Source organism: Sturnira hondurensis, unplaced genomic scaffold, assembly GCF_014824575.4.
Source record: "Sturnira hondurensis isolate 20B ecotype Veracruz unplaced genomic scaffold, ASM1482457v3 Scaffold0005329, whole genome shotgun sequence".
NCBI lineage: Eukaryota > Metazoa > Chordata > Mammalia > Chiroptera > Phyllostomidae > Sturnira > Sturnira hondurensis.
The window spans coordinates 2131333-2156074 of NW_028077960.1; the positions used below are offsets into that span (position 1 = coordinate 2131333).

The 24742-nt window shown below is 41.5% G+C and overlaps 1 protein-coding gene and 2 pseudogenes across 1 annotated transcript in view; 1 reads left to right on the forward strand and 2 right to left on the reverse strand.

Annotated features, from left to right (window-relative positions):
- The window catches only part of COX5A (cytochrome c oxidase subunit 5A), a 20370-nt gene extending 15597 nt beyond the window's left edge, over window positions 1-4773 (forward strand). Inside the window, exons 3-5 of the mRNA XM_037047016.1 lie at window positions 762-883; window positions 2075-2197; window positions 4552-4773. Of these exons, the coding sequence (XP_036902911.1) occupies window positions 762-883; window positions 2075-2188 (236 nt within the window). The 3' untranslated portion in view covers window positions 2189-2197; window positions 4552-4773. The remainder of the gene's footprint in view (window positions 1-761; window positions 884-2074; window positions 2198-4551) is intronic.
- A 1261-nt stretch (window positions 4774-6034) lies between these two features.
- On the reverse strand, window positions 6035-8342 carry LOC118987746 (phosphatidylinositol 4-kinase beta-like; annotated as a pseudogene).
- Window positions 8343-13070: 4728 nt separating this feature from the next.
- LOC118987675 (phosphatidylinositol 4-kinase beta-like) lies at window positions 13071-13565 on the reverse strand (annotated as a pseudogene).
- Between the last annotated feature and the right edge of the window lie 11177 nt (window positions 13566-24742).

Genomic DNA, 24742 nt, shown 5'->3' on the forward strand with positions numbered 1-24742 from the left:
GCACCCCAACTGGTTCCCGTCTGCCTGCGCGCCTGGGTCGGGGGCCCTGTCCTGCCCGACCCTGCTCGCTGCTGGCTCCGCCCCTCTTACCGTCCCCGTTGAACGGTTAGATGTAGTCGGACTTCCGTATAATTCAATTTTCTGTCCTTTGGTTGTGTCTTTGTTTCTCCAAACCTTTGTTGTATTCAAACTTGGTTGTGGGAGAAGGCACAGTGTTTCCACCTATGCCTCCATCTTGGCGGAAGTCTCCCATTGTGTGTCTCTGCTCCCCTACCCCTCACAAGTGTAGTTTATTCTTTAATTTCATAGTTGTAGGACTTCCATTCAGCTCAGTTTCTGACAGTTCAGATTGATGGTTGTTCTTTAGCTTAGTTGCAATTTTGGTGTAGTTGTATGAGGAGGTGAGCTGTATTACCTATGCACCATCTTGAGAGGAAGTCCTGAAAAATCCAATCTTTTAACCACAGTGTTGGCCTCTACTGGCAGTCAACTCCCACGCTTCTGTGGTGATCCAAAAGCTACCTCCTGAATATAACAGCAGGCACCATTGTGCCCTCATCACTTAGAAAGTTCCAGAGGGGTTGGGGATTCTGTGTTGGAAACAGGGACAAAGACCAAATATGTATATATTTTAAATTACAATATCATGGGCCAAAACAGACAAGATCCCGTGTCTATATTTCAGAAAAAATATATATAACTAAATTATAGTTTAAGTGAGAATATTTCAGGTTGACATGGTTCTCTTTTTCATTTGACAGGAATGAACACACTCGTTGGCTATGATCTGGTCCCAGAACCCAAAATCATTGATGCTGCTTTGCGGGCATGCAGACGGTTAAATGATTTTGCCAGTGCTGTTCGCATCCTAGAGGTTGTTAAGGTCAGTGAAATAATGCTAAAGCTGTTTTGGAAATAATGCAGCCGGTTGCGTAGGTATCAGCATATTTCATATTTTTGAATTTCTTAAAATGCCTAAGATTGGTTCTTATATAGCCAGAGTGAATATACATTATAATTAATAATTTTTTTGGAGTGCAGTTTGACTTTATCCCAGGCTTTAAAAATTGTGCTTGATACTCTTTTAAAGTTCAGCACTTCCAATTGAGAATTTATTTTAAGGATATACAAAGGTTTAGCTATAATTTATCTTTGTGCTATTTGTGATATGAAATTAAATGTTGTTAATAGTTTCTTAAGACTTCCCAGAAGTGGTTATTACATATCTCTTAATGTTTAAAAATGTATTTAACATTAAACATCATTATAACATTAACTGAAGAAAATTATGGAACAGTTTTTGTGGTGTGACCCTATTTATTAAAATATATTTAAATATAGGTAAATAGGTGAAAATGTAGGCATATTCTCCTTGTTTGATTAAAGTTTCTGATTTTTTCTGTAATGAACAAATAAATATATTGTATTTTCAACAAGAATTTTATAATTGAAAAAATATAACTAAGGAGACTTAGAATTTGTTAAAGGCAGAAGAATAGCAGCATTCGTGAAGACTCTTGCCCTGGAAATAAGTATTCTCTTTTAAGTGTAGCACTCTGTGAAAAGACATGGTCTGTAGGAAGGCAATTCAAGGTCTGTAAGAGAAAGTGTGACAGTATACTTGATCTACAGCGGGTAAGACCATTAAGCGCTCGGTAGGCTATAAATTCATTCAGCACCAGTAGTTAATTCAGTTAGGGCTGTAAATTGGAGACAAATTTTAAAACTTTCCCTCTGTTAACCTAATTATTCCTGTTGCCTACTGGATGTGTTTAATTACCTTCACAAAATTCTGTCATCGCTGCCTTGTTTTCCAGTAACTCAAGCTTTGAAAATTTTTTTCTGGATTTAGTCTAATTGTCTTTAGTTATTCTCAAAGTATCTTAAAAATCTGCCTTAAATAGTGCCTACAAAGTTACTGTCTTTATTGAACAAATATGTTAACTTAAAAATAGGTGACTTGTATTCTCTGCTACTAGCCTCTGCATATGTGATCCAAAGCATTTTCAAGTTTATTTTGTAACTAGAAATGGCTTTTCAGAGAGCTAAATCTGAATATTTTCTTTGCCATCAGGACAAAGCAGGACCTCATAAGGAAATCTACCCTTATGTCATTCAGGAACTTAGACCAACTTTAAATGAACTGGGAATCTCCACACCAGAGGAACTGGGTCTTGACAAAGTATAAACCCTAGGGGTAAGCACATACCACTGAATATAATAAAGCAGGAAATAATCCAGGGAGTGAAGGGTGACATTTGTGTTCTCAGAGTAAGACCTTTTAATGGGCTTGTTTAGAGGCTGTGAGCATAGAGATTTAAGAGAGTACCAATAATGATAACTTTGAGGAGCTAGGACTGTTAGTCAATATTTTTTTCTTTTTCTTTTTTTATGTTTTAAAGATTTTATTTATTTATTTTAGGGAGGGAGAAGGAGAGGGAGAGAAACATCGATGTGTTAGAGATACCATTGATTGATTGGTTGCCTCGACTGAGAACCCTGCCTACAACCCAGGCATGTGTCCTGACTGGGAATTGAACCAGCGACCCTTCATTTTGCATGCTACACTCAGTCCACTAAGCCACACCAGCCAGGACTAAATTTATTTTTATTGTATTTTTCCATTACCATTAACAGTAGGGTTTTCTTGATTTGATGCTTTTGTTTTTATGTATCCAGATTAGAATTTAATAGTCCAGTAAGTGTTCTTCAATAATAAAATCTTATTTGATACCTTATTCTCCATGGAAAGATTAGATAATAAAACCAGTCATAAGATTATCTAGGTAGTGAACAGTGTGCAGAAATTATTTGTAAAACAAAAAAATATGTAAGTGGTAACTAATTTTTTTAAAGATTTTATTTATTTTTTATTTTTAGCGGGGAAGGGAGGGAAATACCAATGTGTGGTTGCTTCTCATGTGGCCCCCACTGGGGACCTGGCCCGCAACCCAGGCATGTGCCCTGACTGCAAATCCAACTGGCAACCCCTTGGTTTTCAGGCTGGCGCTCAATCCACTGAGCTACACCAGCCAGGGCATTTTTTTTTTTAATTTAACAAACACATGCAGTGTATATAATTCTTGATATATGTCAGGTTTTAAGTGCTGTATAAATATCACCTCAATCCTTATAAACAGTCCTATGAGGTGATTACTACTATTATAATTATTCTCATTTTATTATTTACTAATGAAACTGAGACCTTATCCAAAGTCCCAGGTAGTAGAATCCACATTTAAACCTGGCAGACTGGCTCCAGAGTTCATTGCTCTTGCCTTGCTACATGTCCTATATAGGCATTTATAAAGGCCATTCTCCTATTTCTCAGAACCAAAAAAGCTTAAATAAAAGTTTGCCAAAATTATTTGACAAACTAATATCAGATCCTTTACAAGATACAGAACCAGTAAGCCTGGGTAGGATATCATTACTGAACATTCAGTTTTCCTACCGACTATGTAGAAAATGCCTTGAGGCTTTTCTATAATCTACTTTTGGCCTTGCTTTTTGGAGAGAAGTTTTAATTTATCTTTGTCCACAACCACCACCTCCCTGTGGTCAGATAGCTCATCTCTGTAATACAGAAAAAAGTTTTTATGTGTTATTAAAATTTTCTGTGAGTACTTGAAAGCTAGGTATTCAAGAAAAGAAAAGAAGATTTGCTAGTTATAGTTTTGAAGCTTTTATCTGTGGTTCATATTTCATAATAGACTCTTAAGAGGTTGTCTAAACACTTGGGCTTAATTTCTTATCAAGTGTTATTTCAAGGAGTCCAGAAGATCTTTGTTACATAGAATATATTCTTGCTGCACTAACATGTTTCTTTCTAAAGAACATTTCCTCTTTTTTTTTTAATCCTCACCTGAGGATATGTTTACTGATTTGACAAAGAGAGGAAGACAGAGAGATAAAGAAACATTGATTGGTTGCCTCCTGTACACCACGCAACAGAGGATTAAACCGGCAACCTTGGTATATGCCCTGGCTGGGAATTGAACCTGCAACCTTTTGGGGTGTGGGACAATGCTCCAACTAACTGGGCCACCTGGCCAGGTCAAAAAAATTTTTTAAGGCCAACCCCCAACCCTTTTCTAATTGGGAAAGAAAACTAACACAACCCTGGCAGTGTAGCCCATGTGGTTAGAGCATTGTCACTGTCCGCCAGGGGTGCGGGTGCTTGTGTGTTTGATCCCTGGTCAGGGTTCACAGGAGGGTCAATCAGTGAATTCACTAGTAAGTAGAGCAGCACATTGACATTCCTCTCTCTTTGTCTCTCTCTCTCAAATCAGTATTTAAAAAAATTAAAAATAAGCAGCCAATGAATGTATGAATAAGTGGAACAACAAATTGGTGTTTCTGCTTCCTTCTGTCTCTCAAATCAAATTTTTTTTAAAACTAATATGGTAAGTACCAGGTGTATAAACAAAAAAGCCACAGAAATGGCTACACAGAGGCAGTGATTTCCTGGGCTGTTCTAAAGAAGGTTATTTTTTAAGATTTTTACCTTTTCTCTATTTCCTGCCTAATTCTTCATGCTTTCTCTTACAGATGGGCTTTCCAAGGATTTGCTGATAATGCTACTTGATTATAAACAATCACCTGGAAATACTGATGATACATATTACTTTATTTGAACAAGTTTTCCTTTATTGAATATCAAACCATGTAATGGTAACTTGGACTTTAATAAAAAGCAGTTGAGCTTGAACTGAAACTAGATATTGTTCCATGTGTTTACATTGAAAAGCCGAAAATGAACTACTATAAGTTTGTTGGTTTCACAGTTTTGTTGTCACTTAATGTGCTGAGAGAACTTCAGTTTTCTGGGAACCATCTGACATGAAAGCTGTATGAACGAACATACGTGGGGTGCGCTGGCTGGTAAATTAGTTAAAGACTGAAAGTCATTTATATAGAATTTTCTTGTTGACAGGGCTAGAAAACCATGAGCTTAGGGGATTGGTTCCCAGGGATAGATCAAACTGTATACCTTCCCAAAACAAGTGAAATAAAGTTTAAAAGTGGTCATCGAGGTAGTCCTAGGACGTGTTTTGTGGTAGCCAGCTCCCCCCTTTTCTACATGCACTCCCCTGGCACTGCGGTATTACCCTCGGGCATCAAAGAACTTGCTGTTGTACATTTGGAGGCTTTCTGCTTAGAGATTTGGATAAGTGGGTTTATATCTTAAGAGATTTAATAAAATAAACAAATCCTGTGTTACTTTAGAAGCCCCGTAATACTGAGCATCAGCTGCTGGATAAGGAGGTTACAGGCTGCCCTGGCCCAGGTAGCTCAGTTGGTTGGGGTGTTGTCCTGATATGGCAAGAGTTCAGTCCTCTGGCAGGACACATACAAGGATCAACTAATGAATACATGAGTAGAAAAACAAATCTCTCTCTCTCAAATAAAACAAGTTCTGTCTGAGTGACTTCTGTTATAGCCAGTTCATACTCTGGCATCTGGGGAATTTGAGTTCAGTTCAAATTTCAGTGTCTTCTCTCCTAAAACCATGTAAGGAAATGCTAGTAAATGTTTTAGTAAGATTTTAAGACAAATATCCTTTATAAAACACTCGCTCTGCCAAAAAGCCTCCTCTCCCCGTTTTAGTAAGTGTAAATCGGAAATAATCTGAAACAGCCCTATCTATTTAATGAATAGTTGGGGGTCATAGTCCTTAGGTTTGATTCCTCTATGGGCCAGTTCTTTGCTCTCATTCCTTGTAGTATAAAATCCCAGTCTCTGCTGCTCTGTTTTTCCTCCAGATTCTCTTCATGTTGCTTCCCCACAGTGATGAATGTCTAAGTAGTCCTACCCTTGTGAATCCTAGAGACTTGGTGGCAGGGGGATAGTAAACAGAATAATGATAGATTCAAAGATTTCATAGCAGATTTTAAACTGGGATTATACATATGAGTACTGTGAGAGGGAATGATATTTAAGCCTAAAGGATGGAAGGGGGTGTCTTGTTTGTTCATTGTTTATTTATTTATGCTTTATTTCAGAAATCAATACAAAATTCAGAGGTGTTTTCCTGGGGTGGGTGAGGATTAGTAAAAGGAATTCCTAGCCCTGTGTCTAGGCCTGGAGTGGTTGTGAAACCCCCTTCCTGGTCCCTGTGATGGGGAACCTCGGCAAATGCATTACCCTATGCCAGAGCCCACCTACCAAGGGGAACCCAGGCTAGGAGTCGTTCCCTGGGAAGGGACAGTCAGGCAACAGCATAGCCAAAGGCAAACCACAAGTTCAAGTCCTAAGTACCAGAAACCCACTTTTTTCCCTTCCTGGGACCCAGAACAGCTTAAGAAGATGCCCTGTGAAAAGAACCTCTGAGACCTTGGTGAGAAGGAAGGCCCAGTATCCTCTGCTCTCTGGAGGACACTTAAGTCCTGGAGCCTGTCAGGTGGTAATACTGACATCAGTGGGAGCATGGAAGCTTCAGCAAGTCGACCCCACAGCAGATTTTCCCACTCGCTGACAAGGCCTAGAGTCACCATATGATCCTTTTGTGTTTCTTTCGTGGATGAGTGGGTAGGGAGGGTCTGCTGATGCCATTGGTGAGATACTGGAAGCTGCCATGGAGTGGTGATGACAGACCACTTGCCCTTCACCAGCAGCTGGAGCTGCTCCTTTGTCATGCTCATGTGGAACCTCTCCTTGAGGTTATGGATGGTGCTAGAACCATGGAAGCACAGAATCAAGAACTCGCTGGGTGATCATGACCTGCACCAGCTTGTCCATGTGTTTCCAAGCAGCAATCAGTATGTCACCATTCAGGCCTCCTGTGGCATCTACAAACTCGGTGGTCAGCTCTGTGGCTGGCATCTCAAATCCCAGGTTTCAGAGCAAGCTGGACAGGATGGAGACAGAGTCAATGTGAATCATGTGGCCTGCAGCATCCAAAAGGATGTTCCCATTGTGTCTCCTTGACTTGCAGCAGGTAGCCAGCTCAACTTCACATGAAATTGCTCTGGGCAATGAGGAATGTCTCAGTGGTGTAACTGCCACACTCCTGTAGGAGGTGATCAAACAAGGAGGGCCGTCACTGCTTCTGTTGGATCGACACAGCATTGACCCTGGGTTCAGTCATGCCATGACTGAAAATGAAAGTCAGTCCATCAAAATCACAAGAATCTTGTATGGCTTGATCCGTAGGGCACTTGCTCCTGTTCCCAAATGGACTGCAGCCACTTCAAGACCTGGGAAGCCTGCCAGAAGATCATCCCCATATTGACAATAATTGACAGGAGCTGCCACTTTGGGAGATGTTCATGGGAGGAGCCCTCTCCGATTGCCTCACTTAATCCTTTCAGAGCTCCAGGGAAGCAACTGCAGAAAAGTCTCCTGGGTCTCATTTGTAGGCTATGGGGGTGTGAGCCAGCTGCTCAGAAAGGTGCTGTCAGTTGTTTCCTGCTGCAAAGAACCCAGGCTCCTTGCTGTACTAGAAGGTGATGCTGTCCATAGAAAACAGAGTTGGTGCGCACTTCAGGGAGCTCCTATATTGTCCACTGACCAGGCCTCATCATTCTTGTCATAGCTGGGCACAGTGTTGAAGCTGCCTGCCTCCTCTTTATGACTGATTCTGCAGTCAGGCAGGGTTTCTACAGACTGTGTACTCCAGATTCAGTTCTCAAGGATCTTGGCAGGGACGTTGGTGGTGTTGAAATGTTCACATTCAAGGACTTCCACATAGATCAGGTTGGGAGCCTTGTTCTTGGACTTGACAACAGCTTGGGTGTGGGGCATACAGACCACATGGTGATCAAAGCTGGCAGTGGGCAGCCAGACTCAGGCAGGGAGCTTATGGTTGAGCAGGGAGAGAGCTCTGAGATCAACTGCTGTGTTGTCTACTGTTGGGGCCAGACACATGTTGGCTCACCACATGCTGATTACCCTCAGGGACTGGGTAAGAATTCTCAATCAGGAGCCAGTCTGAAAGGCTTACCCTCATTCTCCACTTTGGGGTTGCTGGCTGTTCATTTCAGGTTGTTGCTGAAACATAGTGGAGGTGGCATTTGACTTAGGGTGCTGGTGAGTCCTTTAAAAGGGAGGCAGCCCTATGTCTTGGGATAGGCTCAAGGAGGACACCTCCCTCCTGGTGAGCTGGCTTCAGCTCTTCTGGGAGGACCGGCTTCTATAGCTTCCAGTACTCCACGGGGAGTATTGGAGAGTGTCGTTGAGTGGAAACGCACTTGGCTGAAGAGCAGGCTTCAAACCACCAGACACTGGAGGGAAATGTTCATGCTCTGGCAGCAACAGTGGATTATGTAGAGCTCGATGGCATCACCCACATCCTCATCCATATGGATGTACATGTTAAGTGGCTGCTGCAGAAAGTCCACATTCCTTCAACATCACTAATCATCAGAGAAGTGCAAATTAAAACCAAAATGAGATATCACCTCTCACCTGTCAGAGCTATCATCAATAAGTCCACAGACAGGGTCAGCAAGGATGTGGAGAAAAGAGAACCCTCGTGTGCTGTTGGGAATGTAGACTGGTGCAGCCACTATGTAAAACAGTGTGGAGGGTCCTGAAAAAATTAAAAATGGAACTACTGTTTGACATAGCAATTCCACTTCTGGGAATATATCTGAAGAAACAAGGCACACATATTCAAAATAGTATGTGCACCCCTATGTTCATTACAGTGTTATTTACAATAGCCAAGATATGGAAACAACCCAGGCACTCATCAACTGACAAGTGAGTAAAGAACAGGTGAGGCCTGGCCAGGTTGCTTGATTGGAGCGTCCCCTACACCAAGAGGCTGTGGGTTCAATCCCCAGTCAGGGCACCACACCTAGGCTGTAATTGGGGCATGTACAAGAGGTAACTGATTCATGTTTCTCTCCCCACTTTCTTCCTCTCTCTGAAATCAATAAACATATTGGTGAGGATTAAAAAAGAACAAGTGATACATATACACAACGGAATACTACTCAGTTGTAAAAGAATGAAACCTTACCATTTGTGACAGCATGGATGGGCCTATAGGGTATTATACTCAATGAAATAAGCCAGTCAGAAAATGACAAATACCATGTGCTTTTACTCAATATGTGTACAAAATAAACAACTTTGAAACAGTCATAACTTAGAGGCTGGACTGGTGGTTGCCAGAGGGGAGGGGTTTGAGGGTTGAGCAGAGATTGGTAGCTGCAGTAGTCACATGGATGTAAAGCACAGCATAGGGAATATATGCAATGATATTGCAATAAGGATGTATGTGCCAGGTGGGTACAGGAAATATCAGGAAGAACACTTTGTAAAGTATATGACTTTAACCACTATGTCATACACCTGAAAAAATACACAATGATTGAAAGTAAACTATAATAGAAAAAAGTTTGAGATCCTGCTCAACCTCCAGTCAAGATGGCAGCAGAGCTACATATGGCTTGCCACTTTGCACAACCACTCAAAATTACAACTAAAATATAAACAACCATCACTCAGAACCACCAGAAATTTAGTTGAATAGAAGTCTGACAACTACAGAATTAAAGGAACCACATCCACATGTGGTGGATAAAAATACGGGAAGGATATCAGGAAGGAGGAGGAGTCCCAGGCCCCCCAGCCCAGCGTTCCAGTGCCAGGCAGGTAAGTCCCCATTCGCTACAGTGGAGATTGAATTGGTGGGGAAAAGCTGCTGGAGTCCCAAGCAATTACTCAAAGAACCCACACACAGACCTACTCCCTCAGAGCTCCAGGACCAGGGTAGCATCTTGAAAGGCATCAGTGGCATACAGGGAGGTACTGAAGTGTCTGGCATCAAGGTGAGAGCTGGGGGACAGCTTTCATCCAGACAGAAAGGCAGGCAGAGGCCACTGTCCCTTTTCTGAACCCTCCTCCCACAGAGCCACAGAGCCAGCAACTGGGTGCTATATCTGAGATTCCATCAATCTGGCTAACACTGTTTGCCCTATCTGTGATATCCCCAGAGACTCATCCTAGCCAACTTACAGGCCCAACCAACCATTAAAAGTGATTTTTCCATATGAATGGCTGGTCTTGGCTCAAGTTTCAGTGTCCTAAATCCTTTCATATAAGCAACAGCTGGCCTCAGTTAGTCCCTAGCCCCAGTACTTCCTGCTAAGTGGCCCCAGGCCTGGCACTAGCAGCAGCCAACCTAGATTCACAGTTTGGCTCTGCCTGGGAATCTCTAACCCCAGCAAAGGTAACAGCCATCTGCAGATTGCTTAAGAGCTCTTAAGCAATGCAGGGTGCCCAGACAGAACACAGGTAGCGGCTTACCCTAGTTTGCACCATCCAGTGGACAGCTATAGATGATGCTGCAGCACCACCACCCCGCTCCTGCACAGTTGATCCTCCACAAAAAGCAGAGGTTGGTGGTCTGTGGTCACAACCAGTCCTTGCAACTGACTGGCCTGGGTAAATCCCTCCCATTGACTTGCCAGCAACAACCAAGGGTCAGTTACAAGAGGAGGCTGTACTCAGCCCACACAAAGGGCACCTTGAATACCCAGTTTGGGTGATAGGGAAAGGTGTGCCACTGGACCCTATAGGACACCTACTACATTAGGCCACACTACCAAGACACAGAGTCACAGCAGCTCTACCTAATACACAGAAATAAACACAGGAAGGCTGCCAAAATGAGGAGACAGAAACACGGTCCAAATGAAGAAACAGATCAAAACTCCAGAAAAAGAACTAAACAAAATGGAGATAAGCAATCTATCAGATGCAGAGTTCAAAACACTGGTTATAAGGATGCTCAAAGAGCCCTGGCTGGTGTGGTTAAGTGGACTGATCGCCAGCCTGCAAATTGAAAGGTTTCTGTCTTTTTTTTAAATTTATATTCAAAGGGGAAGGGAAGGAGAGAGGGAGAGAAATATCAATATACAGTTGCCTCTGGTGTGTCCCCCGCTGGGAACTGGCCTGCAACCCAGGGATACGCCCTGACTGGGAATCGAACTGCGATCGTGTAGTTCTCAGGCCCGCACTCAATCCACTGAGCTATGCCAGCCAGGGCGTTGAAAGGTTCCTGTCTTGATTCCCAGTCAGGACACATTCTTGATTTATGGGCAAGAGGCAACCAATCAATGTATCTCTCACACATGGGTGTTTCTTTTTCCCTCCCTTCCCGCCTCTCCAAAAATAATAAAATATTTTTTAAAAAAGGATGCTCAAGGTACTTGATGGGTTAAAGAAATATTAAGAATCCTCCCTGTTTATGCCCAAACTGTGACATTTTATTGTAAGAATGAAATATAGGTGTGCTCTCTCCTGGGGAGAACTAGCCCTTCTCCAGGGAAGACTAAGCACCATTTTTAACTCAGTACCTGTAAATACGAATTGTTTCCTTGAGGAAGAACTGGCTATTCTCCTGGAGGGAACAGTTAGTCAATTGAGTCATGAAAGGCCCTTGGTCACTTTTGTCTAAAACATATTTAAGCAGAGCCCCCAAAGTGAAAATTTAGAATCCCACCTGAGGGAAGGATGTTTTTCACTCGGGACTGCTCCCAGACAAACCCCAAATACAGCTGCTCCTGGGATTCTCCAGGGTCTTTGTTTGGGTGTTGGTGTTTTTCCCATCTGGTGATGCATGCTCTTAATTCTTGCTTTCTCTTTGCTCTTGCTTAATAAATTGCTTAACTATTCACCTTTGACTTAGGGTTTTTATTGTCTGTGAATACAAACCTTCAAATTAAGTGGCCACAACCTCATACATGTTCCTTAACAGCACAGTACTTCATGAGAACCTCAACAACATAAAAAAGATCCAGCCCTGGCTGATGTGGCTCAGTATATTGAGTGCTGGTCTGTGAACCAAAGGGTTGCTGGTTCAGTTCCCAGTTAGGGCACATGCTTGGGTTGAAGGCCAGGGCCCGGCAGCAGGTGCATGACAGGCAACCACACATTGATGTTTTCCTCTCTTTCTCATTCTCCTCCCCTCTCTCTAAAAATAAATAAATAACATCTTTAAATAAAAAGATCCAGTCAGAAATGAAGGATACACTAACTGAAATAAAGGACAATTTACAGGGAAGCAACAGTAGAGTGGATGAAGCCAAGACTCAAATCAATGATTTGAAACATAAGGAAGCAAAAAAAACAAGCAATCAGAACAACAAGGAGAAAAAAATGATCTTAAAAAAAATGAGGAGAGTATAAGCAGCCTCTGGGACAACTTCAAGAGATCCAACATTCACATCATAAGGGGTGCCAGAAGGAGGAGAGAAAGAACAAGAAATTGGAAAGATATTTGAAAAAAACTTCCCTAATTGGTGAAGGAAATAGACATGCAAGTCCAAGAAGCACAGAGAGTCCTACACAAGATGGATGCAAAGAGGCGCACTGCAAGACACATCATAATTAAAATGCCAAAGTTAAAGATAAAGAGAGAATATTATAAATAAGCAAGGAAAAAGCAAAGAGTTACCTACTGGAGAGCTCCCATTAGACTGTCAGCAGATTTCTCAGAAGAAACTTTGTGGGCTAAGATTCCAGGTTGCCAAGAAATATTCACAGTAATGAAAGACAAGGACCTACAGCCAAGATTGCTCTACCCAACAAAGCTATCATTTAGAATCAAAGGACAGATACAGAGCTTCTCAGACAAGAAAAAAACTAGAGTTTATCCTTACCAAGCCATTATTACATGAAATGTTAAAGGGACTTATTTAAGAAAAAGAAGATAAAAACTATAAAATGGCAATTAATACATATATACCAAAAATTGGATCTAAAAAACAAGCTAAGCAAACAAGAAGAACAGAGTTATAATTATAGATAACAGATAGTATTTTAATGGTTGCCAGATGGGAGGGGGGTCTTAGAAAATGTGTGAAGAACTGACGGAATTAAGAAGTACAAATAGGTAGTTACAGAATAGCCATGAGGATATAAAGTACAGTATAGGAAATGGAATAGCCAAAGAACTTAAACGCATGACCCATGGACATGAACAATGGTGTGAGGATTGCCTGACAGAGTGGGGTTGCTGGGTAGAGAGGGGCAAAAGGGAAAACATCAGGACAACTGTAATAACATAATCAACAAATCATAACTAAAAAGGAAAAAGAAAAAATGTCCACATTCTAATTGTGAAAGCAGAAGAGCCTGTTGCGAATGAAACCTTACAGTCTAGGCTCCCTGGGGTAATACAGGTATGAAACAGCCATGGACGTGTCAGAGTTTTGACTGAGTCTCAGCAGCCAATATTGGCTGTCGTTCTACTGCTGCCTTCCTGCTCCCTTGGCTGTGCCAGATGCCATGGTGGCCCCCATCTCTCTTCCTCTTCTCTTATCAGGGCAGATGGGTCATTCAGGCAGCAGATCTCACTGTTCACATCATCCACATTGACCAGCTCCAATGGGGTGCCGCTGCTGGAGACAGCCATGCCTCCATGCAAAAGCTTGACCTTCTTCAGCACCTCCTAGCAGGACTTTTGGGTCACCTCAGGGTCAGTCACCTATAGGTCTCCAACCCCCTCTGTGATGTCACTTAGCAAGGAACCCCCATTATCCCTGATGGGCCAGGAATGGGCTCAGAAGTTGGCTTCAAGGGGCAGGCACCACTAGTGTATCTGCCATGGCCACAGCAGACTTTGAACTTTCAAACTCCGGGGGACTCCTGTGAAGCAGATACTGGTGGTTGGGGTAGGGCTACTGACACTTCCCGGTTCCATTGGTTGCCTGTACTTCCCTGAGAGCAGCTGCAGGGGCAGCCCTAAAAGGTAATTTTATTTTTTTAAAGGTAATTTAATTTCTTTTTTTTTAAGATTTTATTCATTTATTTTTAGAGAGTGGGGAAGGAAGGAGAAAGAGGGAGAGAGACATTGGTGTGTGAGAGATAGATACATCAACTGGTTGCCTCTTATATACCCTCAACTAGGACCTGGCCCATAACCCAGGCATGTGCTTTGACTAGGAATTGAACCAGTGACCTTCTGGTTCACAGGCTGGCATTCAATCCACTGAGCCACACGAGCCAGGGCTAAAAGATCATTTTAATTACTGTGTTACCTGTTTAGCTTTTACACCACTGGAGTAGGTAGGAGAGATTTTTGTTGAGAGTTCCTATATGTGGATACATAATCACATTTAAATCTGCTTCTTTAATTACCCAAATCTAAAGGATTTACTATAACTAGCTGAAAAGGACCATGTCACTAATCATGGGCTCTTCACATATAGGAGGAAGGCAAAATGATTAAAATGGTTTCTGCCCTGAGGGTCGTGGAAGGAGCCTGAGGAAGGAACATAGGTTCACAACTATCTACAAGGGTGAAATAAGTGTTGTGATGGTCTTTATGCCACAAACATTTACTGAACAGGTACTATATACTAACCATTGTGTCAGGTACTAAAGGTACAGCAGTGAAAAGGAGACAGAATTGGAGCTGGGAGAAACTGGAGGTAAGGGCACAATACAACTATACTGTATAGCAGCATAGTGATAACTTAATGAGGATTTTGAATTAGAGCAGTAGCAGTAGAAATGGGAAGAGATGAATTTTGATAGTCCCATCCTTTTTTCTTAACAAAAAAATTTTTAAATTCATTTATTGATTTCAGAGAGAGGAGGACAGTGGCTAGGGGTGAGAGAGAAAGAAATATCAATTTGTGCCCTGACTGGAGTGGTTCAGTTGGTTGGGTGTCATCCGACCAAGTGAAAGTTTGCCAGTTTGATTCCTGGTCAGGGCACATGCCTGGCTTATAGGTTTGATCCTGATTGGAATGCAATTGAGAGGCAACTGATCAATGTTTCTCTTTCACATAGATGTTTTTCTCCCTCCCTTCTCTTCTCTCTAAAGATAAATAAATAAATGAAACCATCAAAAAATCATTTTGTTGCCCTGGCTGGTGTAGCTCAGTGGATTGAGCACGGGCCTGTGAACCACACGATCGCAGTTTGATTCCCAATCAGGGCACACACCTTGGTTGCAGGCCACTTCCCAGCAGGGGACTCATGAGAGGTAATCATACATTAATATTTCTCTCCTTCCCTTCCCCTCTAAAGATAAATAAATAAAATCTTTAAAAAGATATTCTGAATAGAAGAGGGTGAATTTATTTTTAAAAATCATTTTGTTGTTCCACTTACTTATGCATTCATTGGTTGCTTCTTGCATGTTCCCTGGCTGGGGATCAAACCAACAACTATGGGGCATCAGGATGATGAGACTACGCTCTAACCAACTTGGCCAGGGAGAGTTCGCAATCTTGAGGTGTAGTTAACTAATTTGGTGAGGCGAAATAAAACTCTTGGAAGGCCTGCTTTACAAATTTGAGTAATGGTGCCACTCATAGGAAAATGAGTTAGCAAGAAAGAGGTGCTTGGTGCACAGTGGAGAAGGTACTGCATTTGACACTGGTCCTGTTAAACCTCAGGTGTTAATGGACAGAATAGGCCTAGAACTCTGAAAGGAGAGACGAGGGGGATTATTTTTAAAAAGATTTTATTTATCTTTAGAGGGGGAGGGAAGGAGAGAGGGAGAGAAATGTCAATGTACGGTTACCTCTCGTGGGTCCCCCGCTAGGCACTGGCCTGCAACCCAGGCATGCCCTTGATTCGCAGGCCCGCGCTCAATCTACTGAGCTACACCAGCCAGGGCGAGAGGGATTATTAAGGAAGGCAGACATGAAGTCATCTAATGGCTGAAGTTGCAGAAGGGAGGACATTTAGAGGAAAAGAGGAGAGTGATTTTTTATCATAGAAAATTCAAACTAACTTACAAGCAAAATGGAGGCAGATTCATAAATAGAGAGCAGGCTGACAGCTCTTTCGGGGGAGGTTGTTAGGGGGCAGAGAGATCAAGCGAAAAAGAAAAAGAGCTCATGGACATGGACAAACATGGTAGTGCTTGTATGGGAGAGAGGGGTGGGTGGAGGTGGCAGAGGGAAGTGAAGATAAATGGTAATGAAAAATATAATAAAAATGAACTATTAAAAAAGAAAATTTTAAACATTTATGAGTGGTATGATTAATAATTTTCATAAATTCATCACTCCACTTCAGCAATTATCAATTCATGAGCACTCTACATCTGTATATTCATTTACACCAACCCCAGATATTTTTAATGAAATATCATATATCATATCATTTCATCTATAACTATTTTGGAGTATATATACACACACACACACACACACACACACACCACAATAAAGACTTAAACATATTTTTATCTTCTTTTTCTTAGATAAGTACCTTGAGCATTTCATATAATAAGGGCTTGGTGATGATGAACTCCTTGAACTTGACCTTATCTGAGAAACACTTTATCTGCCCTTCCATTCTAAATGATAGCTTTGCTATATAGAGCAATCTTGGATGTAGGTCCTTGCTTTTCATGACTGGGAATACTTCTTTTCAGCCCCTTCTTGCCTGCAAGTTCTCTTATGAGAAATCAGCTGACAGTCTGATGAGGACTCCTTTGTAGATTGCTGTCTCCTTTTCTCTTGCTGCTTCTAGGATTCTCTCCTTCATTTTCATCTTGGCTAATGTAATTATGATGTGCCTTGGTGTGTTCCTCCTTGGGTCCACCTTCTTTGGGACTCTCTAAGCTTACTGGACTTCCTGGAATTCTATTTCCTTTGCCAGATTGGGGGAGTTTTCCTTTATTATTTGTTTAAATAAGTTTTCCACTTGCTGTTCCTCTTCCCCTTCTGGTACCCCTATAATTCGGATATTGGAACATTTAAAGATGTCCTGGAGATTCCTAAGTGCCTCCTCATTTTTTTGAATTCTTGTTTCTTCATTCTTTTCTGTTTGGTTATTTCTTCCTTCTGATCAATCACTCCATTGATTTAAGTGCCAGTTTTCTTTCCATCACTATTGGTTCCCTGTGCATTTTCCTTCATTTCACTTAGTATAGCCTTTATTTTTTCATCTAATTTGTGACCAAGATCAGCCAATTCTGTGAGCATCCTGATCACCAGGCTTTGAACTATGCATCTGATAGGTTGGCTATCTCTTCATCACTTAGTTGTATTTGCTCTGGAGCTTTGATCTGTTCTGATTGGGTCATTTTTTTTTTTGTCCTGACATGCCTGTTAGTATGAGGGGTGGAGCCTTAGATGTTCACCAGGGCAGGGCAACCCAGTCTCTGGGTTGTGACGCTGTTATGTGGGCAGGGGTCCAAAAGGGAACAATGGTGCTTGCTCTGCTCTCTGTGGGACTTCAGTCCCTTCTGCTGCCTCCCCCAAGCAAACTGGGCCCTTCTGGTGCTGATTCCTGGGTAGGTGGGTTTGTGTATGTTCTAGGACCCTGTGGATCTCTCCAAGGACCTCTCCTGTGAGGCTGGGAGTCTCTTCCGGCACCTCAGCCCCCACAAGTGTTTTCAATTGGTACTTTTAGGCTTTATTTCCCAGCGCTGGGGCCTTGGGTTGCACAGTCTATCTCGCTGCCTGTTTTTGCCTGTTTATCTGCACGCAAATGTGTGTCTGAGGTCAGCCAGTGGCCTTGTGTGCCTCACTGGGTCTGCTCATTTCCACCCTGCACCTGGGGTCTGCTAGCCCCACACCACCTGCTTGCCCGGGTCTGCCAGCCACAGCATTTTCCTGCTGCGACTGTTCTCTGCTGGCCATCAACTCCACCCCTCTTACGGGTCTGGATGGATGGTTGTCAGACTTCCATACAGTTCAATTTTCCGTCTGTTCTGGTTGTGTTTTTATTTCTAAGTCTTTGTTGTCCTTAACTTTGGTTGTGCAAGAAGGCACAGTGTTTCCATCTACGGCTCCATCTTGGCTGTAGGTCTGATTGGTTCTTTTAAAAAAGCACCTTGTTGCACTGGCTGGTGTAGCTCACTGGATTGAGTGCTGACCTGTGAACCAAACAACCACGGTTTGATTCCCAGTCAGGGCACATGCCTGGGTTGCAGGCCAGTTCCCAGCAGGGGACACATGAGAGGCAACCATACATTGATATTTCTTTCCCTCTCCTTCCCTTCCCCTCTAAAGATAAATAAATAAAATCTTTTTTTTAAAAAAGCACCTTGTTCATCTTGAACCCAAGCTAATATAATCCCAGGGGAACAAAGAAGCACATACTCTTCCTCTCTCTCACCCATACTCACCCCATGTACTCATGCATTCTCTCTCCACAAACATGTGGCCTTAGCAGCTGCGTGGCCAGCAGCCACACGGACTCTGCTACTGGAGCAGTGAGAACAAACTAAACTCCTTGGTTGGGGACTGAGACTACTTAGCAGCCACCTGTGGACTCCAAAGGACTGACCTTTAATATGAAGCAGAAATTCTGGACAATGGCATTTGCTTTGGTTTTGCTGAGGACAGAGTTAGACTTTCCATGGTCGGACAGACAGAAATGGAACATTGGAAACTCAGGAGGCAGCTATTTCTACTCAAATAAATCATCTTGCCACACCACAATCTCTCATGTGTGGGTACTTGGAAAGCTTTCCTTGTGATCCCATGGAAGAGTCTGATTTCTACCAACAACGAATCAACCAATTAATGCATAAATAAGTGGAAAACAAATTGATGTTTCTTTCTCTCTCAAATCAGTAAGTTAACAATTTAAAATACCCACTGAAAAGAGGACAGACTTTTGAGGCAGTTAAAGATTTTACTCTCACCTCTATAATACTGTGGCCTTAGGCAAGTCAGTTAACCCCTGTGACTCTTGGTTTCCTTATGCATATGTGAAGTAGATACAAAAGTAGCATATGAAGATGTTCTGAAAATTGGAAAATAACTCTTCCCTAGAGGGAAGTGACATGAACTAACGGGATAAAGGTGGGGTGAGTGACCTGGGAGTCTAGAAAGACCTGCAGATTCAAGGGCTCTATCTGTCAGCTATCGATGCTCTACCAATAATGGGAGGAGCCAGGTGTAGGGTCTGAAACCTGGTGAGATGGGAAAAGAGAGCCTCAGAAGGAAGTACCAGCATAAAAAAATTCACTCCTGATCAACATGGATGCAAAAATCCTCAACAAAATATTAGCAAACCAAATTGAACAATCAATGTAATATATCACATTAATTAAATTAAGGATAAAAATCATATGATCATCTCATAGATGCAGAACAAGGAATTGATAAAATTCAATATTCACTTATGCCCTGACCAGTGTGTCTTAGCTGCTTGGGCATATTGTCCTGCAAAGTGAAGAGTTGCTGGTTCAATTTCCAATTAGGGCACATGCCTGGTTGCAGGTTCAGTTCCCAGTCAGGGCTCATGTGAGAGGCAACCAATAGATGTTTGTCTCTCAAAGGCAACCAATAGATGTTTGTCTCTCACATCAATGTTTCTATCCCTCCCTTCCCCCTCTCTAAAAATAAATAAATAAAACTTGTTTTAAACATTCATTTGTGATAAAAACTCAACAAAGTGGGTGTAGAGGAAACATACCTCAACATAATATATAAAGGCCATTTATAAAGAGCAGGCCTTGTTTGGGGGAGCAAGACACCAAAATAAATAAGTAAATAAATAAATGAATGAAATGAAATGCAATAAAGGCCCACAGTTAACATCCTACTAAAAAGTAAAAAACTAAAACCTTTTCCTCTAAGAGCAGGAACAATTAGGATGCCCACTCTCCTTTCTTTTATTCAATATAGTACCAGAAGCCCTAGCCAGAGCAATTAGGCAAGAATAAGAAATAAAAGGCATCCAAATTGGTAAGGAAAAAGTAAAACTGTCACTATTTGCAGATGACATGATATTATATACAGAAAACCCTAAAGACTCCACATAAAAGTCCTATTAGAATAAATGAATTCAGTAATGTTACAGTACATACTATCAATATGCAAAAATCTTTGCACCTCTATAAAGCATTTCTATACTCTAACAATGAAATATCAGCAAAAGAAATTAAGAAAACTATCTCATTTATAATTGCATCAATAAGAATAAAATACCTCCCTGTCTGTGTAGCTCAGTGGATTGAGTATGGGTTGAGAACCAAGAGGTTGCCAGTTTGATTCTCAGTCGAGGCACATGCCTGGGTTGTGGCTAGGTCCCCAGTTGGAGGCATGTAATAAGCATCCACACATTGATGTTTCTCCCCCTCTCTTTCTCCCTTCCTTCTGCTCTCTAAAACTAAATAAAATCTTTTAAGAAACAAAATCAGCCCTGGCTAGTGTAGCTCAGTGGATTGAGCACGGGCCTCCGAACTACACGATCTCGCGGTTCGATTCCCAGTCAGGGCACATGCCTGGGTTGCAGGCCAGTTCCCAGCAGGGGACTCATGGGAGGCAACGATACATTGATATTTCTCTCCTCTCCTTCCCTTCCCCTCTAAAGATAAATAAATAAAAATATTTTAAAAAATAAAAAATAAAAAAAGAAACAAAATCAATCAACACAATTTTTTATAGACTGATGAAAAAATTAAAAATACAAATAAATGGAAAGATACTCTTTGCTCTTAGATTGGGAAAATTAATATTGTTGAAATGTCCGTATTACTCGAAGCAATCTTCAAATTTAATGCATCCCTATCAAAATTCCAATGGCATTTCTCACAGAAACAGAACAACCTCAAAATTTGTATGTAGCTGTAAGAGGATCCCAAGTAGCCAAAGCAATCTTGAGAAAAAAGAATAAAGTTGGAGACACCATCCTCTCTTATTTCAAACTATATTACATAGCTATAGTAATCAAAACAGTATGGTACTGGCATAAAAACAGATACCTAGATCATTGGAACAGAATAGAAAACCCAGAAATAAACTGAAGCATATGCGTTCAATTCATTTACAACAAAAAAGAAAAGGATAGTCTCTTTAACAAATGGTGTTAGGAAAACAGGACAGTTACACTAAAAGAATGAAACTAGACTACTATCTTACACCATACATAAAAATTAACTCCAAATAGATTAAATATTTGAACATAAGACCTGAAACCATAAAACTCTTAAATGATAACAGGTGGTGAGCTTGACATTGGTCTTAGCAATGATTTTTATATCTCACTCCAAAAGTAAAGGCAAAAAAGCAAAAATAAACAAGTGGGAGTACATCAAGCTAAAAAACGTTTCTGTACCACAAAAGAAACCACCAACAAAATGGAAAAGCAGCCTAGTGAGTGGGAAAAAATATTTACTAATAATATGTCTGATGTTGTCAATATCCAAAATATATAAAGAACTCGCAATTCAATAACAAAACCAAACAACCCTATTTCACAATGGGCAGAGTATCTAAAAAGACATGTTTCCAAAGAAGACACACAGATGGCCAGCAGGCATGTGAAAAGATGCTCGACATCACTAACCATCAACAAAATGCAATAAGATATCACTTCACACCTGTTAGAATGTCTTGGGACTATCATCACAAGAAATAACAGGTGTTAACAAGGATGTGGAGTAAAAGGAGCTCTCATGCACTGTTGGTAGAAATGTAATTGATGCAGCCACTACAGAAAACAGTATAGAACTACCAGATGACCCAGCAATTTCATTTCTAGATATTTATCTGAAGACAACGAAAATACTGATTCAAATACTGATTCATTATATACACATATATGCATGTATGTGTGTGTGTATATATATATATATATATACACACACATACATGCCCTGGCTGGTGTGGCTCAATTAGTTGAGCATCATCCTGCAAACCGAAAAATTAATTCCCAGTCAGGGTACATGCCTGGGTTGCCAGCCCTTCCTGGTTGGGGTGTGTGCTAGAGGCAACTGATATATGTTTCTCTCCCTCTCTTATTTCCTCCCCACCCCTTTCTCTAAAAAGAAATGAATAAAGTCTTTTAAAAAATATGCACCATTGCATTCACTGCAGCATTATTTACAATATGGAAACAATCTACAAACATTTACATTGTAAATGTTTATAAACCTAAACATTGTAAATCTATAAACATTTACAAAATATTTATCTATGGATAATGAAAAAAGTATAATACAACTCAGTCAATAAAAGAAGAAAATGAGTTCTGGCTGACTAGCTCAGTGGATTAAGTGCTGGCTGCAAACCAGAGCTGTCGGTTCGATTCCTAGTCTGGAAAACACGTCTGGGTTGCAGGCCAGATCCCCAGTAGGGGGCATGTGAGAAGCAACCACACATTAATATTTTTCTCTCTCTCTTTCTCCCTCCATTCTCCTCTATAAAAATAAATAAAATCTTTTAAAAATATTTTTAAAAGAACAAAATGGACTTCCGGCCAAGATGGAGGGGTAGGCAGACACACTGTGCCTCCTCGCACAACCAAAAGGACAAAAACAATTTAGAAACAAAACAATAATCAGGACTGACAGAAAATTGAACTGTATAGAACTCTGACAACCAAGGTGTTAAAATAGATACATTCATCCAAACTGGTAGGAAGGGCGGAGTCAATTGGCCTGGCAGAGAGGGGTCGGGGCAAAAAAAAAAGCAGTGGGTTGCAGACTCTGGGCACTCAAGGCAGCAGCTGAAGAACCCTGGGTGCAAATGGCAAGGGGCAGACCCAGCAAGGCAGCGACTGTGGAGTGGGGTGCAGCGTGCAGGGCAGCTGGCTGTTGAGGCAGTCCTACATTCATGTGCAGATAAACCAGATGAAACTGTGGAGGGAGATAGACTATGCAACCCAGGGTCCCAGCGCCAGGAAATAAAGCCTCAAACCTCTCACTGAAAACACCTGTGGGGGTTGAGGTGCCAGGAGAGACTCCCAGCCTCACAGGAGAGGTCCTTGGAGAGATCCACAGGGTCCTAGAACATACACAAACCCACCTACCCAGGAATCAGCACCAGAAGGGCCCAGTTTGCTTGGGGGAAGCAGCAGAAGGGACTGAAGTCCCACAGAGAGCAGAGCAAGTGCCATTGTTCCCTTTTGGACCCCTGCCCACATAACAGCGTCACAACCCAGAGACTGGGTTGCCCTGCCCTGGTGAACATCTAAGGCTCCACCCCTCATACTAACAGGCATGTCAGGACAAAAAAAAAAAAGGCCCAATCAGAAGAACAGATCAAAGCTCCAGAGCAAATACAACTAAGTGATGAAGAGATAGCCAACCTATCAGATGCATAGTTCAAAGCCTGGTGATCAGGATGCTCACAGAATTGGCCGATCTTGGTCACAAATTAGATGAAAAATGAAGGCTATACTAATGAAATGAAGGAAGATGCACAGGGAACCAATAGTGATGGAAAGAAAACTGGCACTTAAATCAATGGAGTGGATCAGAAGGAAGAAATAACCAAACAGAAAAGAATGAAGAAACAAGAATTCAGAAAAATGAGGAGGCACCTAGGAATCTCCCGGACGTCTTTAAATGTTCCAATATCCGAATTATAGGGGTACCAGAAGGGGAAGAGGAACAGCAACAAGTGGAAAGCTTATTTGAACAAATAATAAAGGAAAACTCCCCCAATCTGGCAAAGGAAATAGAATTCCAGGAAGTCCAGTAAGCTTAGAGAGTCCCAAAGAAGGTGGACCCAAGGAGGAACACACCAAGGCACATCATAATTACATTAGCCAAGATGAAAATGAAGGAGAGAATCCTAGAAGCAGCAAGAGAAAAGGAGACAGCAATCTACAAAGGAGTCCTCATCAGACTGTCAGCTGATTTCTCATAAGAGAACTTGCAGGCAAGAAGGGGCTGAAAAGAAGTATTCCCAGTCATGAAAAGCAAGGACCTACATCCAAGATTGCTCTATATAGCAAAGCTATCATTTAGAATGGAAGGGCAGATAAAGTGCTTCTCAGATAAGGTTAAGTTCAAGGAGTTCATCATTATCAAGCCCTTATTATATGAAAGGTACTTATCTAAGCAAAAGAAGATAAAAAACAGGTATAGGAAAATGACAGCAAACTCACAATTATTAACAATCACACATAAAACAAAAACAAAAACAAACTAAGCAAACAACTAGAACAGGAACAGAACCACAGAAATGGAGATCACATGGAGGGTAGCAACAGGGGAGTGGGAGGAGAGAGGGGGAGAAGTTACAGAGAATAAGTAGCATAGATGATAGGTAGAAAATAGACAGGGGGAGGGCAAGAATAGTATGGGTAATGTAGAAGCTAAAGAACTTATGACACATGGACATGAACTAAAGGTGGGGAATGTGGGTGGGAGAGGGTGTGCAGGATGGAGGGGAATGAAGAGGAAAAATGGGACAACTGTAATAGCATAATCAATAAAATATATTTTTAAAAAAGAAACTAAGGAGCAAATAAGGAGGTTAAATAATTTGTCAGTATGTGGTAGAGCAAACAGTCTGGATTTAGGGTCCCCATTCAATCACATAGCAATGAAGCACCAACAATGAAATATTCAGGAGCATGGAGGGCACTCAGACTCTTTTTTGCTACAAGTTCCTGCAAATAGAGTGGCAAGTGGATTTTCACCACATTTTCCTTGGTCTTTGGTGAGGTCCTCGTCAGTTTAACAAATAGTGTAGCCATGAGAAAAAACATTTCTTTGTAGTCCATAGGGAGCTGAATTCAAATTCTAGGTTTACCACTTACCTAGTGATTTTTTTTTAACTTAGTTGACCAAGTCTAAGCCTCATTGCATAACAAGAGTAACAACCAGTTTCATTGGAAGGTCAGGATTAAATATTAAGTTGAGCCACTGTTTCTGAATATTAAAACAGAGGTGGAATCTAACAAAATAGCATTCCTTTGTGCCTGCAATTTAAATAAAAAACCAAAAACGATTCTAGCCGTAAATTCTTTTCTCTTATGTTGTGTAAGGCATAGTCTAAGCGTTTGTGTGGCCCTGTGGATGAAGTTGCATTAGTCATCTTGACTGGTGTGGCTCAGAGGGTCGGGTGTC